General features: G+C 41.5%; 1 protein-coding gene across 1 annotated transcript in view; it reads right to left on the reverse strand.

Annotated features, from left to right (window-relative positions):
- dachd (dachshund d) overlaps positions 1–11949 on the reverse strand; it is a 154382-nt gene extending 142433 nt beyond the window's left edge. Inside the window, exon 1 of the mRNA XM_080753412.1 lies at positions 11192–11949. Within this exon, the coding sequence (XP_080609538.1) occupies positions 11192–11757 (566 nt within the window). The 5' untranslated portion in view covers positions 11758–11949. The remainder of the gene's footprint in view (positions 1–11191) is intronic.
- Positions 11950–18873: the final 6924 nt, after the last annotated feature.

The following is an 18873-nucleotide window of genomic DNA, read 5'->3' on the forward strand; positions in this document are numbered from 1 at the left end:
ACCAAAGTTGGAGATTGAAGAGCATTCGTAAAAATGTCACTTGGACGTGATGCATTTGGACAGCTCACATTGCTTAATGGGGTAGGAAATTCATTTTTTCTGCTGAGGAACAGACATAGTGGATGATGTGATTCTATGCAAAATATATGAAGCCATTACTAGCAAAGCGCACGACTTCTAATAGTCGGGTGGAGGGAAAAAAGTATCTCATTGCACGGAGGCTGTCCCTATTCTTTACCAGGGGGTGCTTCTCACACACACAATGCAAAAAGACACCAATGGCAACTGATGAAAACCATTTTTTGTTCCATTACAAAGAACTAGGTCACCCTCTCATAATTGTCAATCATGCAATAAATCTCTCTGTGGCACAAATGAATACTGCATTGGAAATGAGACAAAGCTTATTGGCATGCTATGTCAGCTTGACTCAATTCATCCTCCTTTTCACACAAGACCATTCATATGTGAAGTTGTATGAGGGTTACTCTCTCTCTCTCTCTTTCACACTCCCACTCCCTCCCTCCCCCTCTCTCTCCCTCCCTCACTCTGTCTGTCTGTCTCCTTTCCTTTCTCGCTCACCCCCTCACTGAGTCGGAGATACATACACACCCACGCACACACACACACACACACACACACACACACACACACACACACACACACACACACACACACACACACACACACACACACACACACACACACACACACACACACACACACACACACACACACACACACACACACACACACACACACACACACACACACACACAAATGCTCCTAATGCGGAAGTCACACAGGGTTAATGTATGTGGACAGAGCATTTCAGCCAAGAGGTGCTTTATTATCATAACCATGTTTATTTCCATCAGAACATGTCTCACTGTATTTTCTGCACTACTGTGGACTTTGCTAGGAGAACAGCTCCTAACCGTTACAACACATTGCTTTCAAGGCATTAGCGCACGCATGGGCAGAGCTAGACAGCCTCAGCTCATGCTCAGAGTGACTCCTATCACATAGAAATGTCATCTCCTTTGTCAGCGAATGAATGTGATTGTTTTCTCTATATTTTCGCTTATAGTTTACATTTGACCACGTCAGGTTACCGTGACATTAGAACAGTGGTTCCCAATCTTTTTAGCTCAAGCCCAAACTAGTGAAAACAGCAGATCTACAAGCTCACAACGTGTCGCTTCGCGCCACGATGTGAGCTTGTAGATCGGCTATTTTCACTACTTCTTAAACATTTGTTTTCTAATTTATGGAATTTCTTAGATTTTTCTTTTATTTAATGATGGAAAACGTAGCTTTTTTGGGAATGTTTTTTGAAAATGTTTCTGAAATAATAATAATGAAAAACAAACCCATGATAAAATTGTCCGTGACCCACAAATGGGTCGTGAGTGACCCACTGTTTGGGAACCAGTGCATTAGAGTGCCCGTGAAGCAGAAGTAATCGCTGTCATCGTTTTTTTCAACATGCATACTTCAATTGTGTTAACTGCTGACTTCTCTGCTACCTCGTAGCACAGCAGGTGTATGTACGCTGGCCGGTGCTTTTCCTGCCATCCGATTGGCCGGCAGCGGTTGGGTTGACACAGCACTATACTGCTCTCTCCACAGAGTTTTGTGTCACGTCTCTGAGGACCCAACTGTCACTCTTTAAGAGGAGGGTAATAATAGCCGGGCGCCACAGCAAGTGGTGGCACAGGCGATTTTAAAGAAACATCAGGGAGATGGTGACATTTGAGTCTGGGAGGAGAGAAACCCAAGCACTGCAACCAATAAAGACTCCCACTGATATTCTCACTAGGCTTAGAGTGGGAGTGAGTGAGGGGGGGGGGGGGTGGGGGGGGGGTCGAGAGAGACAGTGACATAGAACGGGAGAGAGAGGAAGAGAGCAGGGGCGTCAATTGGGTATGGCAGGGGTATGCAGCTGCCATACCCTGGGTCATACCAGGGGGGAAAATAAAAGTTACTTTTAAATATAAATCCATGAATGTCTCTTTGTCAATCTGTGCTGGTTATTATGTTGTTAGATTACAGTAAAATAAAGTGCAAAATCTTACAAAATGGTCACTTTAACAAGGTATTATAATTATTCCCCACACTTTTATTCTCCCCATCTTGACAAAATGGTATATTCCCACTTTCCCAGGTTCCGCAGGTGGGCTGCACGGGAGCAATTCATTATTGTAAATTGTGGCACGTTTACTAACATGCCAAGTTTAGCTGCACTTGAACAAACGTTCCAGGCTGCCATATAGCCCAAGAAACCGTAGAAACGGGGGGAAAAGTAAAATGTACTGAAATAAATGTATCATGCCTGTTGCTAAGGTATGGCAACATGACTGGTGTCTTGCACACACGCGAAGGCGCGTGTAGGCATCCAGTCATGTTGCCATACCTTAGCTTTTTCTGAACTGACGCCACTGGAAGAGAGACAGAGAGAGAGAGAGAGAGAGAGAGGGAGAAAGGGAGAGGGGGGAAGGGATCGAGAGAAAGATGTCAGTGTTAGATGAAAATGTGTTGACCTGGTGATATGGATACCCCACTCATAACCTCTACAGGTGTGTTATACTGTCAGGAAGCCGCTTTGGGTGTGTCTATCTCTATGGAAAACAGCCAGAATTGCAGACCTTATCATTTTACAGTGTGTCGCCCTCGCTGCTGCTCATTCAGTTTGAAATGCTGCTGACAGCTGAAATGATTTTGTATTGAAAAATTCCCGGGCAACTCCCCCGCTAATACAATTAACACAGAGTACAGTTGTTAGTTCATCCTTCAAAATTCCGTTAACCTTCATCTAGAAACAGAAAGGCATAGATAGGGCTGATGTACTTATTTGGTGCAGGACACACGTTAGCTCATTTGGAGGAAAGAAACATATACAGATGTGCCGTTTCAACTCTTCCATATTTACTGTTCTTTTCCAGAAAATGGCCAGCAAATGTATTTTTTTCACTGGTTTCTTTCCCTGTTTTACTTTTCTAATATGTATGGAGAACAGAGCTTATCTTTGCAGAAACTAGCAAAAATAGCTGATCTACAATCTACATTTTCTGCAAATCCCCTGAAAATCTACTGTCTTGCCAATGGCAGGACGTGTGAGGTTTTGAAATGGCACATCTGTACAGTACTGTATATCCATCTTAAAACTTGCATTTACCGGTAAGTGGTTCCTGTGTAAATAAGCCGTAAAGCTTACTAGGATCTCCGTTTAGTTGACCTTGTACCAGTGATTTGTGCTGTCATGAAACTGTACTTGTTTCTATTGCAAACTGCTAATAAACTCTTCAATCAATCAATCAATCAAGCAATGGGATCAATGAGGTTTTAAATCAGTGGAGGATAACTACATCATTTGAAGGGACATGTAGGTACAATCTTTTCCATTACACCCAGCTAGGGATGTGACGATATGACATTTTTATATCACGATTATTGTGACCAAAGAAATCGCAACACTGACAGAAAATCCATTATACTGGGGCGGAACATTTACCAAATAAATAGCCCATCTACAAGCTCACAACGCGTCTACTAGAGAGTGAAAGAAATATGTATATTATAAGTACCTTTTACCAATTATAGAGGGTTTACGTGGTACCAGATATGCAGCTCAGCAAATAAAAGGTGAATTGAACCCAGTTCACGACGGAGGACGATATCACGATAAATTAAATCTCCACGATACGATTATCGTGAGTGTTTTTTATCACGATAAAAGATAATATCGCTTATCGTCCCATCCCTACAGCCAGCATTCTACTACTGTTTTATAGTTTCAATATGAAACTGAAATATTAGCAATAACAGTGCACAAGAAGACTTGTGTTAAAAGATTTATTGAAACTCAGCTGACCCTGAAAACACTGAATGAAAAGTGACATTGACTGAAACTTGACTCTGACTCTCTGCACTGACTCTCTGCACTGTCCGCATATAAACCAATATTGTTTCAACTTTCAACAGTATTCAATTTAGGCCATTCACTTAAATTCCAATCTGTCTTTGCAATGTAATTGATGCATAACTGTGTCAGAAACCAAACACAAACTGATCAGATCAGAGCTGTCGCAAGTCCGCTGCCCAGACAGGAAATCATCCCTATGACATAATACTGTAGGCACATTGATAGCTATAATTCAATACACCAAAATTGAATTCATAAACTGTTTCTAGGGTCTGAGTGAATTCAGCATTACTATAAATAGCTTTGGGGGTTAGCTTTTCTTGTTTTTTTTTCATCGGAAGGTATTGACTTAGCAGATGCTTTGAACAGCCATAGAATATGTGCTGCGAGTCTCAAGTGTCATTAGCTTCAGGGCTTTTCCAGCTAGCGCCAGGTAAAGATTAGATAACAATCAGCCCTTTAATAGATACTGTTGGAGGCATTGGAGCCAGCCCTGAGCTGTGGCGTTCATCTGAAGCTAACAACAGAAGAAGAGAGAGGGAAAGCCATGTCATTTCCTCCCTGGTCTCTCCTCTGTGGTGTACCACAGAGTCCAACAAGGAACAGGTCTGTTGTTGAATAACATGTAACTGTACCTGAGCCCAGTGTCAATATATACATTATGTGCAATATGTTTCTGTGTTGTATGTCAAATTGAACACAGGCTTATTTGTGCACAAAAACTAATTAAAATGACTGATTATAAAAGGATATGGGACATTAGTGGACATTTTAGCTGGGTCCATATCAGGCTATTATGGTGTTAAAAGCGTGGAACGTTAATATAACCGACAAGAGCCTCTGCAGGAGCCTACTTTTCCAGCATTCACTTGCCATAAAAAGAGATGATCAAAAAATCCCTAAACATCCTTTTATGCCTACATAGCACATGTCATGTATAACCCAGGCAATTATCCAGCTACATGATATGAGATATGTTCTTTCACTATTGTGCCTTATACAGAGTCCACACCACAAAGATGACAAATCTCTGGAATGTGAATTTATTGTATTTTTTTTGGTCACTTTCAAAAATAAAACATTTTAATTATGTGAAGGGCATTGCTTCATTGAAATTCCTGAAGCACAAGGCGCTTTTTGTTTGATGACATTCCTTTCTTATTATGCTGCAATTATTAAAGGAGGAGTCCCTTGTATTGGGCAGAGACCTCCAACAACACTGATACTGCAGGAATAACATTGGCATGTTTACTCAGGAGAAGATCCATCCCCGATAGCCACCACGAAAATGAAGAGAGCGAAAGAAAAAACAAGTGGAGGAAATTTGTGGAATCCCATCTGAGATTGCTTCCCTGATGGATTCCTTTTCCTGTCAGCTCAGACGAGAAATGAAGCCGGGGAAAATTAACTCCTGATACAGCCACGCTGAATTAGACAGAGGAGAGGAGAAAAAAAACTACACACTTTTTAAGGATTCCAGCCTTGTCATTTTCAATTTTCTGCTCTTTGGACATGCTTGTATTCAGATTCCCCAACATCTATTCGCCATATCAATCCTAATTAGACAATCTGGGCTCACGAAGGAAGGGAGCGGAGTTATTTGCATAATTTAATCATAAATACTCAGTGATACATATTTCCAAATGCATTTGTACAATTATCTTTTCATCCTTGGGGCAAAAGTATTAATATGATTAGGCAATAATTCTTTAAAAAAAGGGGGGAAAATAGGAAACCAGCAAGTGTGCGCTCTTTTTAAACTCCAGCTTTGGGCTATATGAAAAATTAATTAATTTCTGAGGAAAATCAATTTCTCTACGTGACCATATTAGACAGAGCCAGGCAAGGGCCTGCATTCCTTCTCCAATCAGGAAATCTCATCTGCTCCCTCTAACTTCTGTCAGTAGCATTTAACATCCTGGTACGAGCACCAGTGACTTCTGCCATGCTCCCTAAATGTGCTGTAATGTGAAGGAGGCCGTGTGTAAAGACAAGCTACACAGCACTTGACTGAGGAGAGAAGAACTCGCAAATCAGAATGACCTGAAATCCATTGCTGGCCTGTCAGGCAATCAGTCTCAGGTGCAAAACCACAGGGAAAAATCACTTAACAAATCCAGTTTAATATCACTGATAATTTGAATTGACAGATGGATTTAAACCTGCTAAATCCTGGTACTACAATATCTCTTTTTCATGGTTGGTTATGGTGCTGAAAAGAGATCATTTGATTTTATCGACTACAGTGGAAACACTTCATGTTGAGTAAAGGATTTTAATTTGAATTAATTTGTTAAGACGTATGCCAAAATTCATTAACAGTACTATTGCTGATGGTCATCCAGAAATAAGATGGGAGCTTGGACAAGGCAAATTAACAATACAGGCCTCTTTGCCATGCAAATAGTAACTACAAGTACAGGTGATGTAGCCAGTGTTGAACAAAGCCTCCTTAACAGTGAAGTCTCTGGCTTTTAGAAACTGTTTTTTTAAGTAAAAAAGGTGAATTGTGAAACAAAAATGAAAATTTATGTTACCTTTTTGCATCGGGTTATTTTCTAGATTATTCTTGATAACAGAATTGTTTTAATTTGCACTTGTTCCAACCGAATGAATGTCAAGTCGATAAAGCAATTGTTATTTTCAAGGAGACTATTTGTTTGGAAAAACACCTTGTCGCCATCTGCCAACTGCACAGTTGATTTGAGCACATGTACTGTACCTAATCAAATTTAGCAGAACCCTTCTGATGGATTAAAAATGTGAAAGCAGAACTTCAAATGTTTCTCCCCTTTAATACAGAAACTACACACACTAAATACCAATTTAACTTCCAAGAAAGTACTTGAATAAATGTGGATTTTAGACCAGCTTTGTATACCATTTCTCTTCTTTTTGTCTGTCTCTCTGTCTTTCTCTCTCTCTCGCTCTCTCTCTCTCTCTTTCTCTAATCAGGCATCTGTCACTCTGTTTTTGAAGTTATTATCGCCAGAGCTCCCTTTTGGATGTGGTTGCCGGGTGACGGGGTATCCTAGCACCCACTCTGACTGGGAATGATTTGAATGGAATCCAGAGATCTCCCCTGAGTACCTGTAAACACATCCGTGCCTTGTAGAAAACAAATATATTATAAGAGCGCTCAGCAGAGGAGAGGAGGGAGAGAGACAAGCTGGCACCCTCAGTGGCAGCTCACACTGAGCGCTAAACAAAACAATTACCATCGTTTGCAAATATGTGTGTTTAGGCATAAACACCCCGAAACCAGCACAACCGAGGTGATGACTCTGATAGCAGCACGCGCCCTCGCGTTTCTGCATCGATTATGATATACGATGTCGCCAAATCATAAAGCCGGATTTATACGTCGTTGCACGCCAGTGTCCCGTACTGAAAATAGCTGATCTACATGCTCACATCGTGTTGTGACGAGCTGTGAGCTTTTAGATCTGCTATATTCAGTGTGTGCATCATCAAGCCCTTAAGTCGCTCTATACTGTGACGTGTCACTCGTTACGTTTCACGCTAACTTCTGTGCGACTTATGTGGGGGGGAAATCTATTTAAGGAGGGCACGTAAGTGAAAAAGCCGTCCCATTCCCAGCGGTGGGACATTGTCTGGGGCGTGTGGTTAACCTTCAGGGGTAGACAATGATTGTCAATTAACTGCAGCGTTTTCTTGCGCCCAGCACCGGATAGCCTGCCTCCACAAAAGCACACCAATGAGAGATATGCGATATCTCTGCACCCCCGCACCGCCCCCACCCCACATGTTATAATAACCTTTCACAGAGTTCAAGTGTCACACGGCAATAAGAACCTTCTACCATCCCACCACAGGGAAAATGAAAAGAAAAACAAGTAGCTGGAACAGAGGGCTCCTGGAGGGCCAGAGTCATAATGCAGGGGGAGATTACTGAACCCCGGACCAGTCTGGGAGTGAGGGGTGTGTGTGTGTGTGTGTGTGTGTGGGGGGGGGGGGGGGGGGGTACATCACTAATCTGGCCTGAGAGTCCTTAAGAAAGTGAAGGGGCCGAGAATGATTATATTCCTATCCATAAAGGTGAACTATAATTACTGTAATTACCGCGTCTCTTGTTAGACCCACCGCGTCTTCGCGGTAAGAGGAAATATTCAAATCTCACTTTTAGGTGCACCTGCATAATGTCTACGTCTTTAAAGGCAGATAGTTTTTCTTTTAACTGTTTAAAGAAAAGCTTTACATTTGGTTACATTTTATGTGCAGAAAGGATTTGACCCGTTAGGAAGCACAGGGAAACACAGTTTGACCAGTAGCTGTTATTGTCTGCATAAAACTAAAAAACAGCGGGATGCAGCGATGCTGCATTGATGCCATTCATGTTCACACTGTGTGTAAAATGAGAGTGGTGTTGTTTTAACACAATAGACCCTGAGAGAGGGAGAAAAAAAAAAAAAAAAGAAAAGCATGTGAAATAGTGAGACCCCATTGTACAGGAGTATTATTCACCTCATTGTACAGGAGTATTATTCACCTCATTGTTATCACTCTGCCACTGTATAAAAGAGTAAAACGACATTGTGGTTCTGGGGTGAGATGAAAAGCTAAACTGTCTCAGGCAGCAGATTGCTGTTGTGTAACCTGAGTGGGTTAACTGGTGCACCGAGATACTTTTATCTAACAATAAGTTGGTACAAAACGGAACATCGGCTTATGAGAAGGAACTCATTTTTAGCCCACAGGGGCAACTGGTGTCCTGTTTACAGAGCCTGATCATTTTGTCAACAGCAATTCACTGACAAGCGGAGTAGAGATTACATCCCCACAAATAAAAAATCAACTCTTTCCAAGTAACTGAAGCTTTTTATCCAGCGGATGCTTCACTGTTCCATGATGTAATTCTCCAAATGGGATGGCAGGCAGGCAGACAGGCAGGCAGGCAGGCAGGCAGGCGATCGGGCAGGCAGGCGGGCAAGCAGGCAGGCTGGGTCTGAGTGATTGATTTCAGCCCAACACCGGGAGAACCTGGCTGCTTTCAGAGACAATTACAGTCCTCTCCATGTGCCCGTAATAGCCCAGCACTTTAGCGTCATTAAAGCGACGTGAGGCACTGCATTATCCTTTAACCCCATCGCTGGCCATCCCCCCATTGACAACCCGGGGAGTTCAACCACACACTCCGTCACCTGGAGAACCCACCCCAGGCTGGAGATGAGGGACACCGTACACACACTCAGCCCTAGGCTTTCTAGAAATGAAGGAAGACTACACTGCAAAATAGTGAGAGCTATTATAACTCGTATGTAAGTGTCCAAAATATCACTCAGGGTTTTGTTTAGGGGCAGTTGGTGTCTAGATACTTCATGTAAATGAAGGAGCACAGATAAGTTCTTCAAACAGTAGATGGAATTGTGTGTGACTGACAAAACATGAAAATAATTAAGTTGTTGTTTTTGAAAGCTCGCATTGTGTCAAAATACACATGAATGAAAAGCATCTGAAAACACATCCACATTTCATCCTAAAGATTTTGAAAGATGAAGTCTAGAAATATCTTTATACCATTAGGTCACACACACATTTAGCCTAATACTTTGTCCTGTTTTTCTTGTTTCAGCCGTTATTTGATTGGATTTTTGCTTTTATTAAGACTTAATAACAATGACAAATAAGGTACATATAAGGTAATTACATACACACAACACGCACATTGTGTGTGTGTGTGTGTGTGTGTGTGTGTGTGTGTGTGTGTGTGTGTGTGTGTGTGTATGTATGTATATATATGCTGTGCGTGCGGCGTGCACGCAAGCACATGTATGTATGTATGTATGTATGTGTGTGTGTGTGTGTGTGTGTGTGCGTGTGTGTGTGCGTGTGCATGTGCGTGTGCGTGTGCGTGCACGCGCGTGCGTATGTGCATCAAAGAGTGCATGTAATTGTACATGCAATAAGCACTGCATGCATGAAATTATATACAAACGTTCTTAAAAACTCAGAACTGACTTCAATTTGACATTATACAGTTTAGTTGGAAGCTGCATTTTTAGCTCAGCCTACCATTTTTTAAATTGATATTATTCTCCACTAATGTGGGGTTCATATTTGCATTTCCACCTCATTTCTGGATGGGAGATCAATATGAAATCAATCACAATGACAGATAAGATGGCATATTTGACCAGGCTGAACCCATGCTATGAGATTGAGCAATACATCAAATCATATGAGCAACAGGACACTAAAATGACTTTTAATCAAATATTGATTTTCACCTAAATCAACTCCACAAAAACCCACCTACAGTTCAGCCTTAAAAACCTGCATTAAGTAAAGCATGGCGATGCATTAACTTCAACTTGCATACTGTATTGCTCAAATGCAGGCAGAAGACCACAATGTTACTAAAAACCAAGGATGTTCACCCATGGCTGTTTGAATAAGGTGTTACTTCCATATATCCAATATGACACTTTAACAGAACTGTACCTAATCTGTTATTATTCTGTTTTGTAAAATACAAAATACCCCCCAAAATCTTAAATTGTTACGTTTTTCAACTATCAAGCAAATATATATTTTTTTTAAATGACAGAATGAATGAATGAATGAATGAATACAATAATTGTATGTTGTCTACTGTTAGCAAAGTTTCCTTTTTTGAGCAAGGAACATGGCATATATTTTAAAATAAATTTGATTTCAAGTTTTAGGTCCAGACACAAGTTTGCAAATTGACATTGTATGCTGTAAAGGTAGGCCGACCTGGACTTTATTCATCAATTTGAAACTAATTTAAGTTGTAAATTATTGATTCATGTTTGGCCTGAGCAAGTAGACTATCTAATAGGAGCTAGGCCTATAGGCAGGTGGAAAAACTTCTCCAAAAGTCCAAAAGTTTTTTTTTTTTTTTTTGCGCACTGACAACATTCCATCCAATAGACAACTATAAACAAATCCATGGATGTTTACACACAAGTTAAAAGTTCTCTCACATACACGCGCGCGCGTCTCACACACACACACATTCACACTCACACACACACACACACACACACACACACACACACACTGTAGGCCTACTAAAACATTACTGTAAACAAATCGTATCTCTTCAGTCGATTGAATAAAAAGGAAAAATGTCTCCCCCTTTCTTGCATGTGTGCCTTTAAAATTACGCACGACAGACACCGGGCGTAAGTATCCACAATCTCAGAGAGATGGGTCTCTCTCTCCCTCGCTCGCTCGCTCTTTCTCTCTCTCTCTCTCTCGTCGGAGAGAGTCTCCACTCACCTCGCGTTGGTGCAGTCGTTGTACAGCGTCTCGAAGTCCTTTCTGGAGATGAGTTTACAACGGTTGACCCCGGGCTGGATGGCGCCGAGCCCCCGGAGGATGCGGACCTGCTCCACGTTGCACACCACCGGCGTGATCTCCAGCCGCTTCAGCTTGGTGTAGACCGTGTGCAGCCCGCCGACCAGGTGCTTGAGGAACAGGTCGAACGCCTGCGGGAGGCAGATGAGCTCGCTGCCGTCCACGGTGAACGACGCCACCTTGGCGCCCCGCAGCTCGACCATCTTGCACTCGTTGTTCTGCGGGGTGTTCTCGACGGGCGACGGGGTCGAGTAGACGGGCTTGCCGGGCGGCAGCGTCCCCGTCGGGGTCGGGATGCCCGGGCTGCTCGTGGCGGCGAGCAGCTCCGATCGGAACAGGTTCTGTCCGGGCAGGGGTCCTAGGGAGGACAGGGATGGAGACGGCGAAGAAGTTGTCGACGGCGGCGACGTGGTGGCCGCGCAGGGAGTTGAGATCGGAGGCGGTGGGATCAGGGGAACTGGTGGGAGCAAAGCAGCCGGTACGGCCATGGTGGTCACCTATTAGCGGAGAGTAGCCGAAGTTCAAAGTATAAAACCCAGTCCTTACAAAAAAGAAAAAAACTTGTCGAGAAGCCCTAAAATGAGAAGGAGGGGGGGAAAAAATCCACGGGAGTTTAGCTCCTCTCTGACAAGTTGGGAAGTAGAAAGAGATGCTGAAAAGACGTGTTGAGTGAGATTTGGTGCTGTGAGCGGCGGGACAATGATCAAAGATAGGAGGAGAGAGGAATGACAGGAGGAAAATGAGCTGAAAAGTGCAGCTCCGCTCTGTGGATGAGTTGTTGTTGTCACACGGTACAGGGAGGGAGGAGCTAGGGGACAGTGGAAGCCTTTGAAGAACAGATAGGAGACTGCTACAGAAATGTTAGCCTACAGGTCTATTAATTATATAGTCTACTATTATATCTCCTTTTTAACAGTAATGGTAAAACAAGTGTTCCGATTCAAAGGGGGAAAAAGTATATGAAGTTTAAACAAGGATGCCCCAAAGAAGGTGTACAGTACCTCTCTCTATACAGTAGTGGTTCTCAAACCTTTTTCATGTCAAGGACCCCCAAATTGACACTTGTTATACCACGGAACCCCACTTGAAAAGATATGCCAGGAAGAGAAGATCTTTATAGCAGTAATTCTCAACCATTAAACAATGGATTCAAGGACCCCCAGTTTGACATGCACTAGGCTACGGACCCCCATTTAATGGTATTTCTACTGTATCTCTGAGACCCCAATTGATAATGTAAAATCAATGTTAATTTAACTCTGTGAGTGTACAAATGGAACCAAATGGACCCTGGCCCAAATGGACCTGTTAGGGTCCATTTGGTTCTTAACTATATCATTTAGCTGGGGACCCCCTGGAACTCCCTCGACGACCCCTGAGGGTCCCCAGACCCCACTTTAAGAACCAATGTGTTAGCCTTCAGGTTTATTAATATGCTTTATCTCGTTTTTAACAGGAATGGGTTCTATAGTCCAGTAAAACAAGTGTTCCGATTCAAAGGGAAAAGTATGAAGTTTAAACAAGGCTGCCCCAAAGAAGGTGTACCTCGATCTCTAAAGGCTTATTAAAAAAATGAATTAAGACTTATGCTGTCAACATTAATGTGACTGAACTAAATAAACAACCCCTCGACCAATCACCAAGGCCTTGTTATCAAACTAATAAAGCATTTGGACAGAGTTGTGTAAAGTCACTGCTATTAACTGAGCATGCATAGTGAGTCACTGCTCAGACTGATGATGGAAATATGTCTGATATCAATGGACTTTCAGACTATTGCAACTTATGGGTAAAAAGTTATAGCCTGGTCTTTCTATCAAACCACAGCACAGAGAAGTACTGGATTACATGCAACATGATTACAGTAATTGGGTAAGGCTACTTTATATAGTCTGTGGCAGTTATTGAATATAAAGTAGTAGACGGATTATAGATACTTCTGAACATTTTTAATCATTCAAATTCAAAAAACATATTTCAAGAAAATGTAATGCGACTAAATGTTGAATTAAGCATTAATAACACAATTGCAGATGATAGCGTAACTATTCAGATTTGGTATAGTAGATTATTGAAGCTTCTATATAAACATTGGAATGAAAGTAATGAAAGGTAATCTGATTATTACTGAATTTGAGCAACACAGTGGGTATGGAATACAATGTGATGCAACCACACAGGAATCTAATACACATTAGATTTTGAAAGTCATCTTTTCAATGCTGCCAGTTAGTTCTCAACCTTTTCAGCCCGTGACGTGAACCCCCAACATAATGATATTTGAACTGGGGACCCCAACCCTCAGTTCCACAGATTGTTAAAATATAGCAGATCAGCTATTTTCAAAATGTTTGCCTCTTTCTCATATCATTTGACAATTTGGCCAATGTTTGACCAGTTTTTATAGTTTTATAGTTTGAGAGAGACCATCTTTTAAAGGCTGCCTAACCTGCGGTGGACCTATCGGGTCCCACTTCTCCCCCCCCCCCCCCCCCCCCCACTATCACTTATTTAAGGTGATAGGAGCTCTCCACTGACTAAAAGGAGAACATTCAATCATAAACAAGTGCAAGTTCACCATAAATACACCAGTGCAACAATATCATGTCATTCAACATATTATAAATCATTACCTCAGGGCGTCATGCGACCTCACCCTAAAGAGCGTGGTCGCACCAATTCTTCGCCATCTGGCCAGTGATGTATATCGGACCAGTTACCCATATATGGAGACCCCTGCATGATAGTCAACAATGTTAAGTCAAAACATGCCCATATATGGGCATTAACAAATATGGGCTTTCCCAGATATGTCCTTAATATTGATGACATTGGGACAGGGATCTCCATATATGGGCATACAACGTATGTTAATTAGTAAAGCCAAGCAGGGCCTTGCGTTTGATGACATCAGAAATCTCCATATATGGGCATAAAAGGGATTTTGTTTCTGGGAATGACCATATGTGGACTTTTTATTTTATTTTATCCTTTATTAATAACAATATGTATCCATATACATACGATATATTTAATGCCCATACATGGAGATCCCTATCTGAACACAGATATGGGCCATGCCTTTGCCATCTGGCCAGTGATATATATATCGATGACATCAGGGATATTCATATGGGCATAAAAGGGATACCCATATATGGAGTTTACATAGGTGATGTCACCTGTGATGTCACCTGTGATGTTACAGTGACGAGGGAACCAATAGACTGTACAAATGTGTACTGACTGACTGACTGACGGACAGACGGACGGACGGACGGACGGACGGACGGACGGACGAACAAGCTGCGACATTTCTCATGGTATACTGCGACCGTGGGTCGCAACAACAACAATCATATAATAAGGGCAAAATGCCAAATAGTATGAAGTTTTGAATGGTACAAAAATCATGATGATGAGTCAACATTTACTATCAATAAAGATAGCCTGATGAAGGTCTAAAAGACCAAAATGTTGTTGATTTACCAATAAAAACACTTGCATTTGAAGACAGTGTGGCGAGAGGTTTTCTCTTTTTCAATTTGTCGGACCTTTGTTTGGTCTGTTCCTCGACGCACCTGTCACCTTTTTGGTATTAAAAAAGTATTAAAGGTCCTTAAATTGTCATTTCACTGTCATCTGGTAACCCCCCAAAAATCACCCCCACGGGGTCCCGGCCCACAGGTTGAGAACCCCTAATCTACTGTATGTTCCTGTCTTATCCATTTCTACGTCCCAGTGGCAAACACAGAAAAAACGCTATGTAATATGCAATAAAGACTAGGCTATTACTTCACAGTCAAAGTGTAATGAAACTGAAAATGTTAAAAAAAGGTACTGGAGCTGAACTGTTCCCAACTGAAGGAAATCAAAACTCTTAGATTGTTTACATATCAAATCTCTGTTTGCTGCGAGTGCTTTGAACACATAAAGGCTGCAGTTGAACAAAACTGTTTTCCAACTTTATATGGAGTTGTGGATCACCAACTGTTTAAAGCCATTAAAATGCTATGAAACTCCCACAAAAATTCGGAACTATAAAATGAAAGACACCTTTCCTTTGAAAGTGTCTCTGCACTCACTCTGCATGGCGTTAACTTTAGTTACAGTACATGCACTTTACACCCCAGACAGTGCACTGAGCTGTTGAACAGCTTTACTCCTACAACTGTTTTATTGTGTTCAGTCCCTGCTATGACCCTGCTAGATATTGAAGTCACAAAGTCTCAATTTCAGAGTGGATTTTCAGATATTGTCACGGTCAGACAGAAACCTTGTATCTCCATATTCCATCCTTTTTGTGGGTTCTTTTTTTTTCTTCGTTTTTTTCTTATTATTTGCTTATTTCATAGGTCATGTTTCGCACAAAAGCAGCAAAAATGGCCAATCTACAAGCTCACAATGCAACCTGTTTGAGATGTGCTATTTATAGCTAATTTGGTGGGGATACAAATATTTTCTATATATAGGGACGTTAGGATGATGGTTAAAGGAGTAGTTCACCCAAAAAAAGTACACATTTTCTATCAATTACATACCTCAAGCCTTGTTTTTGTCGTATTCCCAAGGCAATAATTTGATCAGGTTGCAACATGTATTCTGCCCTGCTGAGAGGATTGTTGGTTGTCATTTACCACCAATCATGGTCCTCAGTTTACAGCAGGGGTCTTCAACAGGGGGTCCTGGACCCCTAGGGGGTCCTCAGAGTTACTACAGGGGGTCCTCCAAATCTCCCAATCCTTTATATATTAACAACTTGAACCCTAGTGTCCATATTCTGAGAACTGTAGCCAAAAATCAGATCTACAAGCTCACAACTGCGAGGGTGAGCTTGTAGATCTACAAGCTCACAACCGCGAGGGTGAGCTTGAAGATCGGCTATTTTCGGCAAAGAGGTTTGGTGTAGAGGGGAAAAAGAGCAGACTAAGTACAGAGTAAAAGGTCAAGTTTATAAGATAATGACGGCTAAAGTGGTTGAATATCTGAAAACACAAATAGACATGAATCCAAAATACACTGATGATTGTGGTGTCAAACAATGAAACTATATGGAATCTATGAAAAGGTTGTGGGGGTCCATGCTTCATCTCTCTCTCAACTAAGGGGTCCTTGGCCTGAAAACGTTGAAGAAACCTGGTTTACAGCACTAGTACAAAGAGCTTTAGTACAAAGAGCAAGACTGTGATGGACCTCTTCCACCCCAGTAACCACCTTTTCACCAATACTGTATGCCAACTCAGAGGCGGTTACAAGCATGGGTAAGTCTATTGCCCTCCAGATATGACATAGACATCGAAAGGTAGACGCCTCCTCCGGCTCTGTCTGTTTCGCGGGAGGGCAAGCTTCAGCGTGTGTCACTGAAACGGAAATTCGGTAGACCCATCCTAGGTAGTTAGACCAATCAAAGGCAGGTGGGGGGGGGGGGGGTCTTTTTTAAAAGCAGACATACACAAAGTGACACGCTGTGATCTTATCTGCTATTTTATCTTAATATCAATACCAATAAGACGCCCTAAGGGCGAAAAGCGACCTCGCCTGACGGAATTCGCACAGGACGTTATTCATTTGCAAGTGTGATTCGAGTTGCTTTAAGTTGAACAAAATGTGGACACAATATTTTCCCAAATATGGATATGACTGACGTCTGACATCATAGATGTCTTATGTTATAGACCACTCATGTGGTCTACACATATATCCATATATGGGCATTCCAAGCTATGGGCTTAATATTGATGATATCAAGGATCTCCATATATGGGCATACAAAGGACAATGATGTGATGTCACAACAATGTGATGTCATAGGTCAGCTAGACATATATGGAAATCCCTGATCTCCATATATGGGCATACAATTGCCATACAAGGGACAAGGATGGAATGTGATGTCACAACGATGTGATGTCACAACGATGTGATGTCACAACAGATCAGCAGCTATAGACATTGAGGCGTTACTCACAGGGAAGATACAGACAAGATACGGACAAGATGTGGCGGTTTTCATGTCACGCTCCATATATGGCCAAGATCCCTGAATATTAATAATATCAATATTAAGCCCATATCTGGGAATGCCCATATGGACATGTGTCAGTCTCATGATAACCAGTGTGGTTGTCACGACGCGAGTCACACTTGCAAATGAATTCTGTCCCTTTTATGCCCATATATGGAAATCCCTGATGTCAAGCTAAAACTGGGAATGCCCATATATGGACATATTGTGTCAGTCTCTGTTGTTTCAGCACCTCGCCCTTAGGGCGTCTTACTGGTAGATCACACATTTTTTCTATAATTTTGACAAATTAAATGTTTTTATGATCTTATCTTCACAATTTGATATTATGGTCACAACATCTATGTAAATTTTGTTTAAAAAGATTGGGATATATGATTTTGTACATATCGCCCACCAATCCAACCCTACCTAGATTCAGATCCAAACCCCCATCCCAGCCCACTCTCTGTATCACATTCTTTGTACTGCTGAACTGTTCTGTACTCATTGGATGATTTTTGCATGGAATATAGTGTTTTGTTTTGTTTTCTCTTCTATTCTATCTACCATTATAATCTAACTGTTGTCTCTGGTCGTTGGTCCAGCATGTCTTACATGTGGTTTGCACATCAGTATTGTAATTTGAACATGCTTTTCCCCCTCTACAATAATTATATTTGCAGAAAATAGCCAATCTTCAAATCCACAACGGGTCACGTTGTGTAGCCCTGTGAGCTTGCCTTGTACATCTGCTATTTAAGCCAAATGTTCACCCCAGAATAGGGAGACGCTGGGGTTCAAGTGGATAATTCTCGTGAAGTTCAGTGAAAAGTACACACCAAGGGCTGTGTTATTTCCACACTATCTGCCTTCGTCTAAACACTGTGTACTCCTGTTGGGTGTCAGATCAGCTTTAAGATAAGCAGTGTGCCATTTCAAAATTATCATTCAGGGAAAGAGGTAGCTTGTAGTGTAAAATCAATAGCTGCTTAAAATTCATTGCCAGGCAATCCATTTGCCCTTTATGTTGCTAACCTTTCACTTAAATATGCACCATATTAAGATTTCATTATATACAATGAATGTCACAATAGTTTGCCCACTATTTCTCATGTTTGCATGGGTTAACTGCAAATCATTGGGCTTGTAATGTCTGAAAAATGACTCTCATTAACATTATGCGGGGGAAAAAAGGAAAAATATATGAGCTTGAGTAGCCTAATAGGTATTAGGGAGCACCACAGGATGCATATGATGTTTCAGATACAAAGGGCTTTCAGCATGCTGGGTGGGCTCTGTGTCTGACCCAAGTTATGAAAACACAGCATAACACGAGAATTAAGTGTTTATACAGATACAATGCTCTACAGTGTTATTGTGCTATTTGATGATTTCATTCATTAAATGAACAAACTTGGAAGAGGGATTTCATTAACTTCAGTTTTAAGATCATGAAAGTTCCTCTCCAAAGTCCACTTTTAATTCCATTCATCAATTGTTTCCATGCATGATTATAGTGTGCTTTAGGCCGTAAAATAAAACTGTACATTATATACAAACTTATTTGGTAATTTACCATTTAGCTGGGGATTTTGAA

The sequence above is a fragment of the Nannobrachium achirus genome (genome assembly GCF_963921795.1).
Source record: "Nannobrachium achirus genome assembly, chromosome: 22".
NCBI lineage: Eukaryota > Metazoa > Chordata > Actinopteri > Myctophiformes > Myctophidae > Nannobrachium > Nannobrachium achirus.